This window comes from Wasmannia auropunctata, unplaced genomic scaffold, assembly GCF_000956235.1.
Source record: "Wasmannia auropunctata unplaced genomic scaffold, wasmannia.A_1.0 LD336076.1, whole genome shotgun sequence".
Taxonomy (NCBI): domain Eukaryota; kingdom Metazoa; phylum Arthropoda; class Insecta; order Hymenoptera; family Formicidae; genus Wasmannia; species Wasmannia auropunctata.
Window position 1 is genome coordinate 6,692,715 of NW_012026814.1, and position 21,598 is coordinate 6,714,312.

At 36.8% G+C, this 21,598-nt stretch overlaps 3 protein-coding genes across 4 annotated transcripts; 2 read left to right on the forward strand and 1 right to left on the reverse strand.

The window, feature by feature from the left end:
- Nucleotides 1–760: 760 nt before the first annotated feature.
- On the forward strand, nt 761–4,124 carry LOC105449401. Its single transcript, XM_011688612.1, has 3 exons — nt 761–820; nt 1,763–1,854; nt 2,200–4,124. Exons 1-3 carry the CDS (start codon nt 797–799, stop codon nt 3,803–3,805), a joined length of 1,722 nt encoding a protein of 573 aa, XP_011686914.1. The 5' UTR covers nt 761–796; the 3' UTR covers nt 3,806–4,124.
- Nucleotides 4,125–6,803: 2,679 nt separating this feature from the next.
- Nucleotides 6,804–12,159, forward strand: LOC105449403 (probable cytochrome P450 305a1). Of its 2 annotated transcripts, none has more exons than XM_011688614.1 (8): nt 6,804–6,930; nt 8,007–8,258; nt 8,408–8,714; nt 8,828–9,060; nt 9,459–9,670; nt 10,093–10,179; nt 10,491–10,632; nt 10,874–12,159. In XM_011688614.1, exons 1-8 carry the CDS (start codon nt 6,843–6,845, stop codon nt 11,095–11,097), a joined length of 1,545 nt encoding a protein of 514 aa, XP_011686916.1. In that variant the 5' UTR covers nt 6,804–6,842; the 3' UTR covers nt 11,098–12,159. The 2 variants fall into 2 exon arrangements, with proteins under 2 accessions (XP_011686916.1, XP_011686917.1); XM_011688615.1 differs by having other exon boundaries at nt 8,426–8,714.
- Nucleotides 12,059–18,149, reverse strand: LOC105449402 (probable cytochrome P450 305a1). Its single transcript, XM_011688613.1, has 8 exons — nt 17,856–18,149; nt 15,502–15,756; nt 14,702–14,942; nt 14,369–14,528; nt 14,146–14,272; nt 13,710–13,890; nt 13,277–13,536; nt 12,059–12,801 (listed from the first exon to the last, which is right to left on the reverse strand). The coding sequence occupies exons 1-8, from the start codon at nt 17,935–17,937 to the stop codon at nt 12,623–12,625; spliced, it is 1,485 nt and encodes a 494-aa protein (XP_011686915.1). The 5' UTR covers nt 17,938–18,149; the 3' UTR covers nt 12,059–12,622.
- Nucleotides 18,150–21,598: the final 3,449 nt, after the last annotated feature.

Sequence of the window (21,598 nt, forward strand, 5' to 3'; positions counted from 1 at the left end):
GATTCTGGTTATGATTTAGAAAAATACGATATGTATTAAGTTATCATTAATAATTATGTTTTCTGTATTGCTGTCGTACCAACATCTATTATTAATAGGAAATAGCGTAGCTTTCGCAGCAGACTCGTGGGACAGCGACCGGTTTTGGTTCGAAAGAACATAAAAAACTTTGTCTTTAGATATCTAAGGCACGTCGGCGTGTTTCCGTTCTTTCTCTTTCCGACAATATATCGAAATAATCTGGACCGCGAGAGATAACCTTGTCGCATAACCTTGCGAGACTTGAACTTCACCGTTGAAACACACGCGCGGAAATAACCGGGAGGTTGAAACCGCTCTTGGTCGCTCGACCGGATCGTGCTCTCGATCACTTTCTCCGAGTGGATGATATAGCTCACCTGGACGGGGATCTGGTCGCGCGCCGGAAGTGGGGGTGTTAGAAGGAGGATGGTGGAGGAAGAGAAGGAAGAGGAGGGTTTCGATCGCAAGGGGTCCGGGACCCAAAACGACGGCGGGCACTACCACCACCTACGAGATGGAATTCCTCGATTTCCACCACGTGGGGGCACCGACGGGACCACCTCCACCGTTCGGACGGTTCGCCATCACCGCCGTTCGCACGTCCGCTGCTTCCTTTACCTTCCACCGGAATGCTCCCGCGGTGGATGCCTTCAGGGGAGGATACGCGCCTATATAACTACGGCGTTCCGGTGATTGGACGAAGTAAGCTACGTTTTCCTGCGCCCAGGGAACAGGAGCACGCGGTCCGAGCCCGACGGGCGGCACTGCGAGAAATATGAGGATTCGCCCGGGATGCGCGGTCAGTTTTGTTTCACCATCAATTTTCACTCTTTCAATTCGGTGCTCGGTGTCAATGTTTAAGCGTCGCCCGCGCGTTGTGCCTGCGCGCGTTTCCGAGTCACGCTACAACCGGTTGTACTCCACTCATCATCCGTCTCGCGCGGGTCTTTCGGTTAACTAGCGTGACTTTAATAGTTGCATTGTAACGCGTATTGAAAAGATTTTCCAAGTGCGTTGCTTCAAGTTCGAGAAGATATTATTCTTCGACATTTATTGTTGACTGAACGAGGATGAGTGTTCGGCCTGGCGGATGTAAATCGTTGCCAGGACAGGACGTATAAGTTTTTATTAGCGCTTTAACGGCATTGCGATTCATTATAATCAAGTCAAGGCAAAGAAATTCGTTGTAAGCACGCAGAGATGTTTTTGTGGATTGGTATAAACCTATATATATTTATAGATCCACGGATTTATAAATCTATCGGCCTACAATTTTTTTATCTTTCTTTCATTTTTGATAAACTTTAAGGCTATTAATTTGCAAAAGTATACGCGAATTGAAATTCCAGGATTTTATTTGTACAAATCTATAAACCACGGGACTCATGAATGTGAAATTGCTATCGGAAATCTTTTTATACATAAATGCCAATTTCTCTATGGTTTAGGTCGCTTATTTCATTTAGAAATATTCATGTTACAATGAGTATATGTATCATTATCGGCTAATAAATATCCCATTATGCTAAAATTCTGGTATTTATGTGTACGATTAGTCGTAGATGAATTTTAATAGTTATTTCGCTTATCAATTTGTTTATACTAGAGTATTTTTTTTATTCTAACTTGTTTGGCAAGATTTCAATGAGATTGTAAAAAAAATGAAAAACGAGAGGCAAACATGGATTTTTATCAATAATTGTTTTACTAAAATGAGTTTTTATTATTTCATTGTTTACAGGCTGTACTAGCGCTGCTACTGCAGACCGTTCTTGTGGCGAGTAAGGCTGTGGATCAAACGCAATTGCAGCAGCAATCACAGCGGCAAACTCCGTATGTATGACAACTTTAATAAAGAATAATTTTTTATTCTAAGTCATGTTTGATTGCAAGCTTATGATGTACGTCGTAAAATTTTTTATTAATTTGTGAAAATTTAGTGAGATATTAGCGATTAATGATGCGTTCTAAAGTTTCTTTTTACCTTTTTTGTTTTTGCATTTCTTCACATTTTACAATATCATTGTTTATTTTAATCAATATGGAAATAATCTATAAATCTGAGCATATTATGCAAATTTCAAAATGCTTTTCTGTATACCCTAAAGAAAGATTAAGGTAACAAATATGAATATGAAATGAACTTACTAAGTTTTCGGTGTTGAATGATTGTTGTAGATACGGTACAGAAGCGCAAAAACGATGGGGAGGCGACGGTGGTGATTACGGCGGCGGCGGCGGCGGCGGCGGCGGCGGTTACGGGGGTGGCGATATTGGTGGTCACTTCGGTGGCGGCGGGGACTTCGGCGGTCATTTCGGAGGTGGCGATGACGGCGGTCATTTTGGAGGTGGCGATGGCGGTGGTCATTTTGGAGGTGGTGACGGTGGCGGTCATTTTGGAGGTGGTGATATTGGCGGTCATTTTGGGGGTGGTGACATCGGCGGTCACTTAGGCGGCGGCGGTGATATCGGTGGTCATTTAGGTGGAGGTGATTTTGGAGGTGGAGGCGATGATCATCATGGCGGCGGTGATCATCATGATGATCACCATGACAAGGGTTACTGGAAGAAGAAGTTAGTCTGGAAACCGGGCTGGAAGAAGATCTGGAAACCGGCGAAGAAGCAAATCTGGAAACCCGCGTGGAAGAAAATCTGGAAGCCTATTTGGGTGCCGACGCAGAAAGCGGTGTGGAAGGAGATTCAAGTACCCGCTTGGAAGAAGATCTGGAAGCCTGTGTGGAAGGAGATTCAAGTGCCGGTGTGGAAGGAGATACAGGTGCCGGCTTGGAAGAAAATCTGGAAGCCGATTTGGCAGCCGATCAAGGTGCCCGCTTGGAAGGAGATCCAAGTACCCGCGTGGAAAAAGATCTGGAAGCCGGTTTGGAAAGAGATTCAGGTACCAGTGTGGAAAGAAATTCAAGTACCCGCTTGGAAAAAGCTCTGGATCCCCGAATGGGTAAAGGTTGGCATACCAGGTGAACACTTTCACGGCACGGATCATCATGGATGGCAATACACCAGCCATGATCTTTGGAAAAAGAAGTTGATCTGGAAGCCAGTGTGGAAAAAATATTGGAAATCGGCAAAAAAACAGATCTGGGTCTCGGACAAGAAGCTCGAGTGGAAAGAGGCTTGGAAGCAGGTTTGGAAGCCAGCGAAGAAGCAAATCTGGGTGGAGGATAAGAAGCTGGCCTGGAAAGAGGCGTGGAAACAGATCTGGAAGCCGGGCAAGAAACTCGTCTGGGTCCCTGACAAGAAACTCGAGTGGAAGGAGGCTTGGAAGCAAATCTGGAAGAGCGACAAGAAGCTGGAATGGATCCCCGACAAAAAGCTCGCTTGGAAGGAGGCGTGGAAGCAGATCTGGGTGCCTGCTTGGAAAGAGATCTGGGTACCAGCGTGGAAGAAGATATGGAAGCCTGTCTGGATATCCGAGTGGTTCCCCAGCGAGGACCATCATCATCACCATGGCTGGGACCGCAAGGACACGCAAGCACAGAATACGCAAATTGTGCCCTACAGCCCCGAGAAGGGTGCCCCTCAGCAGAAGAGGCAAGCGCAGCAGCAACAGCAGCAGCAGCAGCAGCAGCAGCAGCAGCAGCAGCAGCAGGGACAGCAACAAGCGCAGCCGCGACAGCAGCAGGTACAGCAACGTCCGGCGGACAGTAAGAAAGTCGGATGGGACAGGTCTTTCCAGGCGAGTTCGCCGACGATCACGCAGGACTTGGTACCACCGCCGATCAATCAAAACGGGGGCCAAGCCAGCTTTGCGTTCCCTAGCCGCTGACAAGGCTAGATTTCCGGGTGCAGAATAACCGCACTATAATCCACAAAAAAAATGCTTGTACAAACATCTCCACGGGAGAGTGTAACATAAGCCGCTGTATATATTACTTCTTAGGATTAAGATAAGATCGCGTAAAACTTAAGTTACTCGAAATTATTCGACTGACGCGCTTCCTGTCCCTCGAGGTATCACTTTTACCTTGACACCTCGTAACCTTTATTTTTCCCTTTTCTTGTTTTCCATTTTTTTTTATACGTTGTTGTCTCTTCCAATTGTTAACTAATACTGTTACGAATAAAGTTTATAAGTATTTTGTTAATTCTTTAGGTTAACTTTATTTTACCCTTGGCCTTCAAGTATTATATTATTTCTTTACATATATTATTTCTTTTTACATCGTAAAGAATCGTAATAAAACTTTCACTCGGTTGTTTTCTTGACATGATGATAGAATAAAAATAAATAAGATATACAGAGCAGGAATGTAGAAAATATCTTTAGTCAAAAAAAAGAAAAGTTATACGCAAATTTTTATTTCTAGATGTATACGGAAATACGTAGGAAGAACGAATTCAACGCGGAGAAAATTTTTAAAATATCGAGTGCGTTCAGTAAATACGGTTGAATATTCATTGTGTGCAGCAAGCGTATATAATTGACGTATACTTTTAGATCTAGACAAATCGCATGTACTTTCTAAAAGTCATTCAGTTATTTTCCTTGCTGATAATGTAAATAAACAAACATTATATTTGTTAAATGTTAACTACTTGTTCTTATCTGATATATTTTTTCATCTTAACAAAACACTTTAGATTTAATTTTCTATTTTAGATTTCTCGAAAAATGTACAACAAATTAGCATTGAATGGGAGAGAAAGCACTGATATATATATGTATCATATACTTATATCTTTATCATTTCATATAATTTCATTGATTGCGGAAATACACTTTAGAATATAAGGATAAGCGCGAGCAAGGTAAACTGCACCATAAGAGAGATAATTGAATGATACAAGAAACATTATCTAGAATTACTTTACACGGAATTAACCATAAATAACATGTCCGTTTTTTAAGAAATATAAAAGTTTTGAAATATGGTAATCTGACGATGGAATATTTAGAAAAGAAATATGCTGCGTATCGGTATAATTTAATGAAACAGATGTTAACAATAATGCTAAATTGATCAATTAATTTTTATTATAGGCATAAAAATAATTATAAAAAAGTAATTCCTCTTTTTACAATCGATTTAATGGACGTTGACTCTCCTTCTGTATCACATATCGGAAAGAAGAGCCGAAGTTGAGAGTTTCGCATTATTTCGTTGCGATAATCGTTTCCTCAGAAAACAAACTGTCTAAATGGTCATCCTAATTCCAAAGTAAATCGCCGTCGTTCCGAACTTATATGAGGCGAGGATGATGCAACGCGAATACGCGCACGTATCCCCTGCGAAATTGGAGAAAGTGGAGTCTGTTATGGCAGGCAGAGGCGACCAGCATGTAGAGGACCTCGACCGTGGAGAAAGTATCCGTGCACCCACACAGCGGTATAAATTAATCCATGCCATCGCGCTGTCCGTCCCGGTACGGGCGCACCATATTGCGCGACGCAGACTCCCGCTCGCGATTGATAGCGATGACGACGGGATTTCACTGGCGCCAACTACGGAAGAGTGGATTTTTCTCTGATCGCGCGACGACCGAACGCAAAGAAATAACAAAAAAAAAAGAAAAGAAAAGGAAAGAAGAGAAGAGAAGAGAATCAGAGAAATCGCGATACGTTTCCCTGTATGTCGTTTCCCCGACTGTGACAAGACAGGAAGCATTTTCACTTTCATCTGACGTTGACTCTCGTCCGGCAGATCTTTGCGCGCGTACGAAATTTCGTGGGAGTTCACGCGACGTAATTCTATCTTGTCGTCTCTTCCTTTACGGAAGTTCCGTTTTGCAGAAATTTCCGAGAGAGATATATTTTATAGCCTGCACGATGTCTCGATGTTTTGTTTAATTTATTTTCCGCGCTTAATAGCGTCGTAAACGCAGAATGTGCGAGTAAAGTGCGCTCCTCTTGGAATTTATGGCTATTCTTTTGTAGCGGTAATGTCACTTGACTTTTTTCAAAGCAATTTCCGATGACAAGTAGTTAGACAAACTGCATGCCCAAGGTCAGTCTACTGGGAAATTTCTTTTCCACGTTGTCTCTACGCCGTGCGCATTCGTATGCAAATTTGGGAGCTGCGAGTAAGCGCAGTGTGACCGATTATTGTGAACAAACATTTTACAACATAATAGAAGATTTCTATAGGTATCACAGGCTTCACACGAAATGAGAGAACAATGCCCCATACCCGCGTCACCTCGACTTCATTTTCACCAGAAATTATGGATAAAGAATATCTTGGCAAGCTTATTATTCCCAAACAAATTAGTCTGAATTCGTTTTCTCCTCGGGAACTTGCCAAAAGAAAACGTCCCAAACTTGCTAATTAACATCCTTGATTTCAGTAATTTCATCAGTTCTATTTTTTGGTTAACTTTTAATAAAACGGTAAAAAAAAAATTAATACATGCGTTTTAAATTTAAATAATTAATATTTTTACACGATACACAATATTCTGAAAAATGAATTTTCGTATCTACAAATGTTAATGCAAAAGATTCTCGCGATCTTTTTATCGCTGCTATAAATTTATTTATAGCAGGTATAGCTTAAAAAGAAATATCGTCGTGTTTCAATAGCCAGATTCAAGGTGAGAGCGAGCGTACTTTGAAAGAGTGAAGACAGTGACGAAAACGATATTTTTGTTTCGAGTTCATAAGGGTCGCCTGATAGGATCGGCGTAGTGACTATAATAGCCGTTTCGTTTTACCATATGTATATATTTATATGTGTTTGTGTTTATGTGTGAGTGTGTGTGTGTTTTCACACACCTACACCGTACGTAGATATAAATATATAGAGCACAGATTCATATAAACTGCAGCAGAAGTTACAAAGTAACGTATCTCGAAACATTCAAAGATGCTGCTCCTGACATTCTCTCTTCTCTGCATCTTTATTTGTTTCTACTGCATCTACGATTGCATGAAGCCGAGAAATTATCCACCCGGTAAGTGACAAGATATTTAACAAGAAAGGTGACATTTAATTTCGAAGCGTTTAATTTTGTGATATTACGAGCAATTAGTGCCCAAACATTCACACAATAACATGCATTTCTGCACTTTTCATGCGCATATCTTTCTCAAGTAAAAACGATTTCGTTGTTCTTCACGCTATAAATATACAATAGATGCTAACAGATGTCTTGATACAAACATTACAATTTTTAATATCTCTGAAAGTACTTAATTCCGAAAGCTGATCTTTCGAGAGAAAGTCATAGGGTTTTGAAAAATACATGGAGTTTCTTGAATATTTAATTTATTTTTGGAATTCAGTTCCGCCGTAGATGACATTATTTTATCTTCTTAATTAATTTTCAATTCTAAAATAATTTTATCACTAAAATCTTTACATTCGTCTAAATTTAAAGTTTTTATTTTTAATAATCAATATTATATCGTAATAATCATATATCAATAAAGACATGTCGATAAATAGTTTTTCTATACATTTCTTGAAGAATGCGTGTATAGCATGACATAAAGTGTGGAAGAAATAGTCATTATAATCACACTTTTGTCGATATTGCGTTATAAAAATAATATCCAATATGTACTCAAGTCCCAGACGATTATTAAAATTAGCCATTTTACTATTAAGATAATTATTCATCTTACTTCATAAGTATGTATCTTAATTTAAAGTTTAGATCCAAAAATATTCTAATAATGCTAACATTTAATGATATATGATGATCTTTTGATATTTTGCTGAGCAAAAATACTGAAGATAAATTAATTATTTATTATATTAATATCTACACTGCAAATCCAAGTGTGTATGTCTAAATTTTTACATATTTTATCTGTGTTTTACGCAATTAAATGCATATTTTTTACGCGCTTACACATACTATTATAAAATTAAGCGTTAAAAATATGCATTTAACTGTGTAAAACAGATAAAATGTGTAAAAATATAACACGCATATAAATGCGTAAAAAGTGACTACAGATTTACACACTTGGATTTGAAGTGTACAATTATGAAACTCTATGCACGAATATTTGCACACATCAGGACCAACGTGGATACCGTTACTCGGATGTTTGCTGAAGTTCTTACGGCTACGCTCGAAATACGGATACATTTATATGGCTCTGCAAGATCTGAAGCGTACGTATGGGCCGATATTAGGATTAAAGCTCGGAACTCAAAAGGTGGTGGTGATTTCGACGTACGATCTGGTGAAGAATGCTCTTCTTCAAGATGAATTCAATAACCGGCCGGACGGATTTTTCTTCAGGGTACGATCGTTCGGGAAAAGAAAGGGTACGTAGCTATACTTATATATAGTACGCGAAATTAATTCCTAACATTTGAAATGAATACGTCAGAGATTCTGAAAATTATTCACTTTCTTTAGCAACAATAAAAAAAAGAAATAAAGTCTTTGTGTTTCTCTCATTTCATTATTCAAGCGACATTTGTTATTCAAGGCGTTCTATTCACCGAGGGTACCACGTGGTCGCAGACTCGTAAATTTACAATGCGGCATCTGCGAACGTTTGGCATAGGTCAGTCCATTATGAAAGAACAATTGACCCTGGAGGCTCGGAATCTCGTTGATCATCTACAACTGATAAGCGAGCGTGGCGCGGTGATGATGCACAGGGTCTTCGATGTCGCGGTGCTCAACTCGCTGTGGTTCATGATCGCCGGGCACAGATACGAGTACGAGGACCAAAAGCTGCAAGAAACGCTCGAAACGGTTCACGATGCCTTTAGGTAAATCTTAATAAGAGGCGGTCCGTGTTGTTTGACAAAACAAACACTCAAGAAGAAAGCGTATATATACACTTATTTTCGCAAGAAAAAAAAAACATCGATATTTTACACAGATTAATGGACAACCTGGGTGGAGTGATTTCGCAAGTGCCTTTTTTACGTTTCGTGATCCCGGATTTGTTAGGCTACAATGAACTAATGAGGATTCTCAACAATCTGTGGCGCTTCCTCGACGAGGAGATCAAGATACACGAGAGAGAGTTATCCGATCAGCCACGTGATTTGATTGACGCGTTTCTTTTGGAGATTCGTAAAAATGATAAAAATGAAAATACGATTTTTGACCGTAAGTTAATGTGTGTCGCACAATGTGAAACTTAACACTTTACCTAAACACCAGGAGCTTGCTCAAATGAAATTATCATTTACTCACTTCATTTATATTGAATTTTATAATTGATTTTTAAATGAATGATTAAGTTTCTTTTTGCGCTGAAAATTTCCTTGCGTTGTTAAATATTCTTACGTTGATTGAATTTGTCTGTGATATTTTTACAAAATATCAGACCTTTTCGGAATTATGTCTTTATAAAATGTAACGATAATTGAAATTAATAAGAGATGCGCACGCGATCGTGTTATAATCGTCAATATTTTTCCTCGTCTAGTAATTTTTCACGTGCGACAATATAACGAAATAAGTAATAAATTACCGTTGACACGCGTGCATGTTTCACGCTGCAGGTGAGAATTTATTGATACTGTGTCTTGATCTCTTCCTGGCCGGGTCGAAGACGACCACTGACACCTTAGCGACTACGTTTCTCTTCCTATCGCTGAATCCGAAATGGTTGAGGATACTTCAGACCGAGTTGGACGGTGTCGTTGGTAGGTCACGAGCTCCAACCGAGGATGATTTACCATCCTTGCCACTAACGGAAGCTTTCTTGGCCGAGGTAATGTAAGAAAGAAGAAGTTATGAACTACAGGATATAGACTATTATGTGCAAACCGACGGAGTATATAAATCATCGATTGCTGACAGAAAGATTTAAGAAAAGATAGATAGATTCGAGAAAAGTCTCATTGCAACAAAATTATTAATAATTAATTTTTAAACATATCAGAGATTTCTAGAGAAATAATTTATTTGATTCTAATAATAATTTATGACGGTCAGAAAATAATTAACGTTAGAAAATAATGTTTTCGTGATTTAATTGACGTTTTTTATGTGGTATAATAAATAGAACTAAGTAGCTTTAATAAAATATGTAACTGCCAATAATAATTAGATAATGATAAATATTCATAATTCAGAAAATGATATCGATAGCCTGGTTGCAATGTAAATGACACGAGTATGAATTTGATGTAGGTACAAAGATATTTAATTTTGACTCCACTCGGCGTACCTCATACAACCGCGAAGGACGTTTCTTTAAACGGCTATCAAATTCCCAAGGTAATAAACTATCTGATCTGATATATAACTGTAGCGCGAGCTTCGATATACATACAATTAATATTTCTAAATCTTGATTTTTTCATATCTATTTATTTCAATTATTTCTAAATGTATAAAATAAATATATATGTACGCTTTACTTTTTCTTATTTCTTCTTTCGTGCCCTTCATCAATACGTAAAAAGAGAAATAAAGTATCTGCTCGTGTATATCAAAGTTTGCCGATTAATTATCGATAAACTATATGGTTGCATTTTAAATTGCGTTCTATTATGTGCCGAAATTATAAGAGGATCGTTATTTTGCAGGACACGATTATTCTGTTCGACTATCATAGTGTTCACAATGACGAGGTTTACTGGGAAAAACCGAACGAGTTCCGACCGCAACGATTTCTCGACGAGCAGGGTCGATTCTGCCGGAATAACTACAGCTTGCCTTTCGGTTTAGGTAAATTTCAATAAAGGAAGCTACGGAGAGAGAGACGTAATCAACGCGTCGAAATGTAGCCGCTAATGTCCCACTTTCGCAACCATCATTCGTGCAAAAGTCATTTCTACTTCAGTCTCTCTCTCTCTCTCTCTCTCTATTGCGTAAATTTTTCAACCTTCACGAAGGTATGCGAAAGATAATCAATTCGCTATTGTTTGGGATTAATTACGGGAATGCGAACAACTGTTTCCCATTTCAGGCAAGAGACGCTGTCTGGGCGAGCAGCTGGCGCGCTCCACGTTGTTCCTGTTTTTCACCTACGTCGTGCATTACTTCGACATGGAGATCTCGACCGAGCACGGCAAGCCGGACCTGAACGGCTACGACGGTTTCACCCTGTCGCCGAAACCATATCACCTCAAGCTCACGAGGAGATCCAGCCGCGGGGACGATCATCGCCACGTGACCCGCGCGAGCACATGACTACGGAGTACATTTGGACTTCTGCGAAGGGGCACGATTTCGTCGAACTCGTAAAACGTGCGCGTAAAAGCAAGACTTTCACGGCGTAGAACCAATAAACGCCATTCGCAAACGCCGCCGGGTTCGCGCCGTCCGCCACCATGTACGGGATCGGTTAACGGAAACACAGATCTTTTTGTCAAACAGCGCGCTCGCGCTACGCGTAACACGTGACACACGTAACGCGCATAACGTATAACACATTATGCATAATACGAAGCAGGCCGATTACAAGTGACCGCGTGCGGCGCATTTAACTTGAACGCGATAACACGTAATCCATCATTTAGAGATACGCGTAAGATTTAAGACTTCAGAACGAAAGTATTTCCTTGGGCGGGAGTTATTATGTTGTCTTCTTTGTCACGTTATTTTTCAAATCAATAACTTAAAAGAGATGTTTTTGATCTTTTCGTTAATTAAAGTAAAGAGAATCACGTTTTAACAAACCATTGTGTTTCGCTTATTTCTTCTGCTTACGTCCTCTCGCTTACGCGAGCTCTCGAATCGTGTATACAGAAGTACGGCTTCTGAAAAGCAAACGTACTTTATTCGCAACACGTGGCATTACAGAAACGTTTCATGACAAATCTAACGACGCGCAAGAATACGTGATTTCGATTACTTCTCCGCGCGGTTTGAAATGCTAGACGCGAGTATGAAAGGTAGATGACAGCTTCAATAAACGAACGTAAGTTAATAGAAATGTGCCGCGCGCATTTCTAGCAATTTGCTAGCTCTCACGCGATCTAATACGTGAAAGATGCATCGTGTGTTTCACTTGGAGTTATGGATGTAGGTACATGTCGATATTTCTATCTCATTCGAACATGGTCGGCTTGGCTTATTGTCTTCTTTCAGCGTGTAGGAAGGCGGTAGCTTGAAAAAAATGGGCTTGTAATAAAATTATACTAAAATGTTCTTGTGGTGAAATAACATATAACATATTTAATATGTCATCTACAATATTTAAATCGCTAGTAGAAGCTTGTATTTACAATAAAGTGACATTATCTTGCTAAATTCTTGCATAGTATACTATTTTACGTAATACTTTCTCAGTACTATTTGAAAAAAATAGAAACTACAAAAAGAGAAAATATGAGTTTATGTAGCAACATCCGCCTTTATTATTTTCTTTTTTTTTACTTCTTTCTTCTTCTTTCTTAGGCATAGTATACATTTTATATAGTGCTTTCGGTACTCTTTTAAAAAAATAGAAATTAAGAAAAAAGGGAAAATACAAGTTTATGCACTCAAATCTGCTTCTATCATTTTCTTCTTTTTACTTCTTTTTTTGCGTCGGCTCTGACGCCTATACATATATATATATATATACATTCAAAAAAATATAACAAACAACTAAAACGAAAAATTATAGTCTAATGTAGATTATAGTCTAATATAGACGCTAACACTTGTCCAATTAATAAAATTATAATTCAAAACAAGAATTACTAACTGAATATTGCGGAACAACGCTATTTTATCTCGGAACAATTAACATTTCATAAGGCTTTAGTGACATTATCAATCCAATGGATAAATCCATCTTAATGGATTTTTTACCTGGCACCGGAAGTAAACAATATTTCTGCATTACCCCGACGAACAGCAGGAATAGGGCCGATTTTGCCAAAGCTTCTCCGGGGCATCTTCTCTTTCCTGAGAAAGGAAAAAAAATATATATATATATATTTATATATATATATATATATATATATATATATATAAGTATATTTCACGGATGATGAAACATGGATCGAAATAATCCATTCGCGGGATTCCAATTTGATCGTAATTCGCAGGGCAGAGGATTCCGCGCGAGCGTTAAATTAAGAGAGTACCGTTCATCTTTTTCCTTAACGTGAAAGGCATTCCCAACCTTCCGGTCGCGCCGTGAAATACCCGGAAAGAAAACAAGAAAGAGTTATCGTAATTACATGCATTACGATGCGATATGAGAATGGCTTACATGCAATTAAGCACGTTAACGACGCGCACATGAACAAAACGATCATTTCCGTTTTGCCAAAGAATTTTTGTGACATCTGAGTTTTTCACACATTTATAACTACTATATTTCTTTTAAAAATCTCGCAAAATTTACTCTCCGTAAACCTCAGAATAATTTACTGACCTTTGCCGAATAGAATAATATTTTCTGGCTGTTGATAAGTGCCGTCCTTGCTGATGTATCTCTCTGGCTTGAATAAAGTCGGATCGGGGAATAAATCCGGATCTAAATTGTTCGAATATACATTCATGAGAATGGTAGCGTTCTTCGGTATCTTGTAACCGTCGAGGATTGTATTGTTGAGAACGCGACGTGGCCCGATTATAGGTGTGACGTTCCATAAGCGTTGGCACTCGGTCAATGTCGCTTCCGTGAAGGGCATTCTGTTGATTAATTTGAAATTCGAATACATAAACCAAACGTTCGAGCACGTTTCTCGGATAGGAGAATCGGATAAGAAGAGCACAATATATGTCTCTCCTCTCTTGGAATAAAAAATATAATCTAAAGAAGCAGTTGTACTCTTCTCAAGGACACAAAATCACGCCGTTATTACTTGATTTTGTCCTCGAGCTGGGGAAGCCTGTGGGGACCGATCACGGCGTCGATCTCCTCCTGCAGCTTGCGTTGCACGTCCTGATGATTGGCCATTTGCAAGAAGAGAATATCCAACGACGCTGTCGTGGTGCTGGTGCCGGCGATGAAGAAGTCGATCAACGTCACGAGCAGATTCTCGTCTGAAAAGAAGCGGAGGAGATGATCGCGTGTATGTCGGGCAAACGAGTTCGCCAAGAGGCGAACGCTTTCTCTCGCGCGCACGTACGGTGTGCTTTCATTAACGCGCACCGACCGACGACCGACGGACGGGGCACGCGGGAGGAAGCGTTAATTTCCTCAGCCGAACACCCGAGAGAAGATTGCGAGAGGAAGAAGTGTTTTCTGAGCGTTGTCTCGCTCTCGGTAATATAGAAAGCAACTTGCAGGGGCCGCACCTGAAAACACAGGGGCTTTGTCTCGTTGCTTATCCGTTGCGCTGTTGTACATCTCCAGGAGGAACAAATCGATAAAGTCCATCTCGCTCCCCTTGACATACTGTCTCTTGTGCTCATTGATAGTGTCCTGCAGGTACAATTAAATGACATTAATGCGGCGCGTTAGAAAGAAGCCGAAGTTGAATTGGCATCGAGGTCATCGCGGGGCCGCGCACGTACGCACCATTAGGAAGCCTTTGAGCTCATTGTTTAACGTGACGAGGATGTTGTATCCCGACAGCTCCGGCGCGATGTAACGCATCCAGGGGAAAGCCGCCAGAAAGCCGCCGCTCATATCGAACTGTTGCGCGCGACGATCCAACAGATCTATGAATTTCTGCAACCTGCGAGCAATTGCGGAACCACTATAGTAGAGACAACACTAGACGCCAATTCGCGGCCGACTTCCTTCCTCGAGTTCTCCGGAAATAAATCCCCGGAAGTACCGCGAGTTGCTGAGGAAGCGTATTTTTTTCGTCGATTGTTCCATCGGCGATTTCACATATGTGTACAATACCTCGAGTGGTCCTCAGACGGCTTCCGTCCTGTGATCAGCATCCAGAGAACATTTATCACAGCGGGCGCGAACACGGGTCGTATCTGCCGCACGCCGCCCTCCGCCAGCTTATCGACGATGGCCGTCAACTCGTCCTTGAGCAGCTCCATCATCGCGTGCCTGGCAAAGCCGATGGACCTCAGAGCGCGTACCGTCCAGGCACGCAATTCCTTCCATTCGACACCGTCGTTCATCGTGATCCCTGATCCCAACGATTTTTAATTAATTCTAATAATCTTGACGACTCTTGCCCTCTGTCTTTCATCAGCAAGTCGAATTTAATTGTTGAGAGACTTCTCCTTTAAAGCGCCGATCGCGAATCAGATTATTCTCTCTCAATTTTTCATTTACGAGAAAATTTAAACTTGGAAGTTTCGTACGTTTTGAGTGGTTTTGCATTAAGCATTGAGAAAAATTTAAATTTATCTTTACATTTATTAAAAATTATGCTCCTTTATAATTTACGATAAAAAATAGAAATATTAAATACTGACAATATATATTCAAGACAAAAGATATATAGTATTATACCTAAATGCACACTCACATAAATAATTTATTTGACAAATAAAATAGAAAAGAATCCCATCTTTCTCTTATTTTTATTCAACGAAAATGCTGATATCGAGCTATGTGCGTTTGATGAGATTATAATTTTTTATATTGTTGAAATATAAAATATGAAACCGATTTTTAACCAAATTCTAAACTTAAATATAACGGATTTCGATCGAACTCATTGTATTTATTTGTAAATTTACCTTTTCTGAGTCCCATGTTTCGCATCTTTGTAAACTCATTCCAAGGACGTCCGTCGTAATCTTCGCTGAGACATATTTCTTGTATAAGCTTCTTGCCAGTGACAACAATCAGGTTATTGGTGCCCAAACGTAAACTTATGATGTTGCTATTGTAAATCTTGCTGAGTTCCAGAAACGCCATGTGTTGCCCACCGTGTTTATGCGTTAAATTTCTTAAATAATATCGATTTCCAATAAATGGCCATGGAAAGGGACCTAAAAATTACGGCTTCTTGAATATGAAAATTAGATATACAAAGCACTTAATTTATCGTCATCAAGTATAAATTATCCCTAAAATAACATTTCTTTCATTACTTTAAATTCTATGAAATACGTATTCTTATTAAATAAATTTCCGATATCGCGATAACGAATTTTTCGAACATGATTATTTCATTAACTAATTATTTCGATAAATATTTCGCGTATATTATTTCTCCTGTCATTTTCTGTTTCGCTTGTTTTAATCTTTAAAAATAATATCTTTTTAAAATTGTTTTTAACTTTTTAATTTACCGAGTAGAGTAATTTTGTTCTATTTTTCCTACTTATCGCAACGATAATCTCACGTAGTTTCCGCGAAATCTAATTTCTGTTTATTTTTATCTTCTCGAAAAGTATACCCGGCTAGCACATCAACTGCTGAATACGTCGACTTTCTTTGTAAATATTAGAAAATATTTTAATACTTTCTAATTGCAAAGTGCGGATTTTATTATATTTTATTTCTACATATATATTGGCTTTAAATTGAGACTAACAATAAGACATATAATCAATGAGATTATTTAAGCGTCAAAACTTTAAGAAAATACGTTAAAAAATAAATTTCAACGCAAAAAACTGACGTTTACATAATATATTGCCAATTTCTATTTGCGATATGTCATTTTAAATTAAACAAACTCTTTCCAATTATGGATTTGTTCAACTAAATTCGCGAGTAAATTCAAAGAATATCGGAGACATCGAATATCGAACATCCATTATCAAAAGACACGGTCGTATCTCGGCGCTAAAGAATATACGCACGAGATCGGACCGTTTGTCTTTAAAATTTCCCAGATAGCACAGAGAATGAAAAAAGAACTGTTATATGTCACCAATTCTGAGTTCATTTTCAGATGCAAAAAGATTTCTTTTTCTAAAGGAATTCTTTTTGCACCTGAAAATAAATTCAGAATTGATGACATAAAACTGAATATACTAATAAATTCTTTTGGGCTCTGTGTGCTATCTGGGTTCACATTACTCTTTGTAATTGTAATGTCAATGAAGCTAATTCGAAGTTTAACCTTCAATTAACTTGAATCTTCGAATCTAGCTTATCTTCTATCTCATTTAATGTGTAACACGAACGTTTGTATTTACTATAACTTTGTAAATTTTAAAATTAACTATATATATGAGACACTTTAATTTAAAACAATAATCAAGAAATATTAATTCTTCCTTCATCTTTCTTATAAATGTTAAAATACTTAATATCGCTAAAAAAAGCCCGAAACATACGAAAGGAAAATTTTGTATTGATATGTAACTGTATGTTTGAAGATAAAAATTGTTTTACGCACCAAGTTCTGCATAGTAGCTTCTTATAGTGTCTGATTTAATATTTCCTAATTATTGTTTTGTAAATTTTGTTAAGAGCAGTGAAAATATTATTTTATGCCAACTGACATTTTGTGAAATAAATAACATAATTATAAATTATTAAACATCCATTTTATTTATACAATTTCAAATTTTAATAGAATATTTATTTTCATGAATTTATAAGTTAACGCGCGTTTCTATTAATTTTCTTCATCATTCTTCAATATAATAAAATAATAATAATATTAAAAGAAATTAAATTGCTTAATAAGAATTCACTAGTATATAATTAAGGATTAATATTAAACTTATTAATTTTGTTTAATTACTTAGACAGCAAAGAAAGACATGTATTAAACATTATATACATATCTTTATTATCATGACATGAATTAAACATTATATACATCTCTATTATCATTTTTAATTAATTCACTTCTGATTTTAATATTCAGTACGCAAAAATTTGTTTAGTCTTGCCCTGATAAATTATTTATCAAAGAGTAATACTAAAGTATAATACTATATACAATATCAACAGACAAAAATATCTTCCCTTGCATGAGAAATATTCTATGAACTAGATCATAGAACCGTTCTCCAACAATCGACAAGTTAAAATCAAGAATTAAAATTCAATTTTACGTGTATGGTGTAATTGTTATTCTTGAATTCGCTCTTGTAGAAGAAGGCCAAAGTATTAATAAGTAAATTACCTGGCGGACGCCTCGGTCTCTGTCGCAACACCAGAGTAATAAGAAGAACAGTTAAAATCGCCACAGCTACGACCACAATCATCGTGTCTCGTTCTGTCCTTTATCGTGCCGAGCACGTGCTTTCCGAAATAGATTGTCGCGTTCTGCTCGCCTGAATGGCTCCGTGGAAGAGTTTTAAGAAGCAGTAGCTCCTTCCGAATTGGATAAAGATTTGTCCAATCAGTAACGTCTACGTGTCTAGCCCGATAAGACATATAGCTGAAACTAATATGACCTGCCTACGGGAATAATCTCACGTCTCAGCAGGGCGCAAAGAAAAAAAAGAAACTGTCGGATCTACACAACGGGTAGCGCGGGACAAATTGATCCGCTGATACGATTCGTACGCGCGAACCATCATCGCATGCACGAGCAACAAAATTGTCTCGCATGTGTGAACCGACTTGTGTAACTGGCCTGATTATCGTCACATCCGGCGAACGGTGATGACGAATTGCTATTCTCTGTCGCGCGCATGAGAAAGCTTCTGTGTTTCTCTTAACGAAGTTCTAACGGTCTCCAGTTATCTATACCTAAATTAGTGTACACTCTTTACACTTAAAATTAAATAATTAATATACATTTGATATTTGACAAAAGCGAGAAGGAAAGTTCTAGTGCAGTCCAGTGCAGGAATAGACTTATTATTATTTGATCTTGATACAACGGTAACATACCTGAAATAAGACATATAATTGACTGGAAATCGGCATTATAAACGATTAGATAAGGTTGATAAGGCTACGCGGAATTGTGATTCTATATACGACGATAAATTTGGAATTCATAAAGAATCGTTAAAGATCATTGAAGATATAGCGCCAGATTATGCGCGATTTGTATAATTCGACATGGTGCAAAATTCGTATGATGTATATTCAAATAAATGGACGGTATTCACCGAGCTTACATTCATACATATGCTATTCGTTTTCGCTAACAGAGCGGTTTCTTCGACGTAAATTAAAAAACGTAAATTACACATATATCTGACGCTAGCTTGACAGAATGCCTGCAGGAGAGAAAAATATTATTGCTTGCTACACGCAACAGTCACTCTTTACGACAATTACGACACAATCTACTCTAATTACGATTCACGTTGATGGCACGAGAAACAAGCATTCTACCTTTCAGTTAACTCTGCGATCTGGCGGGTTCGCGAATTGTCCCGGTCTCATATACATATAATATAAATGAGCCGCGAACTTCTCAGCTAATGTAGGGGAAAAAATTTTCACAATGTATGCAAATATGTATTGTGCTAATATTTATTTCGTGTTATCTTAACACTAAAAACTATCTTTTTTTAAAACTATACTTAAGCTTATCAAGTTTTCTTAATATTATGTGTTTAACATTTTGCTGTAATGTAGAATATGTATATATGTGCAAATATCTGCTTTATCTATTCGCGCGCATTTTTTTTTGCATCACATAAACACCATTTTCAAAAAAAATAAAATAATAACAATCGAACTGTAAAATAGGTCAAACTAACGAGCACTATAGTAAGGTGATACTTAAATACAAAATATAAAATTTTTTAAAAGCGGACAGACGCGGTACATGTTTCAACTTTACTTAATCTTCTTCAGCAAAAATACAAATAATTAGCGAAAAAAACATGAGTCGCATAGTCGGTATATAACGATAACTTGATAAATTAGTGTAAAGAAAACAAAAGTTACATAGTCATTGAGATTAAACGAATATTCTGAATACGAATCATATGACATATCTATAATGACGCATTCTAAGGTCAGCATATAATAAACTAACAATATCTAAGACAAGCTCGTCAATGTAATAACCGCGTAATGTACCGCGTCTGTTCGCTTTTAATAAATTTTATATTTTGTATTTAAGTGTCAACTTATTAGTGCTCATTGGTTTGGCCTATTTATAGTTTGATTGTTATTACATTAACGAGCTTGTCTTATATTGTTAGAACAAAATAAATTCTTTGTAGAATCTACGTCCTAAGATTATATATCTAGTAAGAAACATACCAAGATTATCTATAAAATTAATAATGTTTAAGAAAAGATTAAAGAAAATTCAAAACTTTAATAATTTTATCGTAAATAAATTTTTATTTCAGTCAGGCATTTTGGTACAGTCGTGCACATATCGGTTGCGACATTTTTTCATGGGTTTTTAGTATATATATTTATTATTTAATACATATAATATATATTTTATAGGTAACTAATATTTTGCAAGTGCGAATCACGATAGGTATCATCTTTAGTCTAGAGACAGTACATCAATCGTGGTTCGCATTTACAAAATATTAGTGCGTTTCCAAACCTATTAAAAAAAAGTGTCGCAACCGATATATCCACGGAAATTCACGAAAATATATATTCTTTAATTTTATATTTTTTAAGTATAAAAACGAATATTTATTTCTATATGTACATTATATATGTGACAATAATTTATGTATTTACAATCGTGTATTAAAAAATTGAATATTTATTTGCATGTTAAAAATATATAATTTTTATTTTGTCCGATAATTATTTTACATTTTGTTACACGTCTTAGTTATTAATTTATGTATATATGCACGGTATGTCATCCAAAATTATGGTATAATCAGAAAGGATGATTTGTCGTGCAAAAGTAAAATTTCTTCGCGCAAAGTGCTTGTCTCAAAAAAATAAAAGTTTTGAGAAAATGTTTTTTATAAAATAAAAAATCAATATTATCCTTTATTAACCATATTGAGAATTTTCCTTTTTCTGATTGTATCGTGATTCCGAATGCACTGTATATACATACTTAAATATTTCAAGTATAATAAATATAATAAGAAACAAAGAATAAAAATTCAAAATCATAAAATCAAGCATAGATACACATAAAATAAAAAAAAAACGTAAAATAAGAACATAAAAACAAAATAAACATAAACATGAAAATAAAAATTAAAATAAATTTTACTTCCTCAAATACAGATTTCATATAGTTTATATAATGTATAAATATGTGGATCTCCTATGTACGATCTAACTCTTACGCGGAAATAAAAAGCTTGGATCTGATATTTAAGCTGGTAGCTCATTTTTATTACGTGGCCGTTTTAAGTAATAATAATAAAAATCTCTATATCTTATAATATCTTAAGACTCGATGAAAATCAGCCTTAGATTAAGAAATTAGGTCATTTTTTGGAATTTTAATTAACTTTATCTTTATTCTTAAATATAACAAGAAGTAACAAAATATTTATCGAGAATATTAGGTATGTTAATATTGTATAGAATGATAGAGAATCTATAAATCATTATTCGTTAAAATCTGTATCAACTATTGTTACTTAGGTTACGCATTGGAGATTGAAGATTAGAATTCAGTCAATTAGAATGAAACGGACTAAAACTATATGATTGATAAAATTCTAATCTTTAATTCGCAATTCTCAATCTTTGCAATGCGTCATCTGGTATATTTATTTCGATCTTATATCTGTTTTTGTTTTTAAGTGAGAATGAAATTGTTTCGTTAGCCAGAGATTTTGTAAACGGAATATTATTTATCTCGATTTGATAATATCAATTTGTAAAACAGTGCGTAAATAAGCAGAGGCACAGAGCGTGAATTGGAGCGTAAAATAATTTACGCGATTTTTACAGTATAGACATTACGCCTGCATATTTTTTAGTTACACTTTTGATGCGTTATTTTTTTTTATT

Bases quoted from the DNA above. Each gene is read 5' to 3' on its own strand.
- LOC105449401 (XM_011688612.1), top strand. From the start codon at position 797: ATGAGGATTCGCCCGGGATGCGCG. The intron at 821-1,762 runs GTCAGTTTTGTT...CATTGTTTACAG, and splicing joins GGATTCGCCCGGGATGCGCG to GCTGTACTAGCGCTGCTACT. The intron at 1,855-2,199 runs GTATGTATGACA...TGATTGTTGTAG, and splicing joins CAATCACAGCGGCAAACTCC to ATACGGTACAGAAGCGCAAA.
- LOC105449403 (XM_011688614.1), top strand. From the start codon at position 6,843: ATGCTGCTCCTGACATTCTCTCTTCTCTGCATCTTTATTTGTTTCTAC. The intron at 8,259-8,407 runs GTACGTAGCTAT...TCATTATTCAAG, and splicing joins ATCGTTCGGGAAAAGAAAGG to CGACATTTGTTATTCAAGGC. The intron at 10,633-10,873 runs GTAAATTTCAAT...TTCCCATTTCAG, and splicing joins CAGCTTGCCTTTCGGTTTAG to GCAAGAGACGCTGTCTGGGC.
- LOC105449402 (XM_011688613.1), bottom strand. From the start codon at position 17,937: ATGATTGTGGTCGTAGCTGTGGCGATTTTAACTGTTCTTCTTATTACT. The intron at 14,529-14,701 runs GTATTGTACACA...AATTGCTCGCAG, and splicing joins CCGTCTGAGGACCACTCGAG to GTTGCAGAAATTCATAGATC. The intron at 13,537-13,709 runs GTAATAACGGCG...ATTAATCAACAG, and splicing joins CAGCTCGAGGACAAAATCAA to AATGCCCTTCACGGAAGCGA.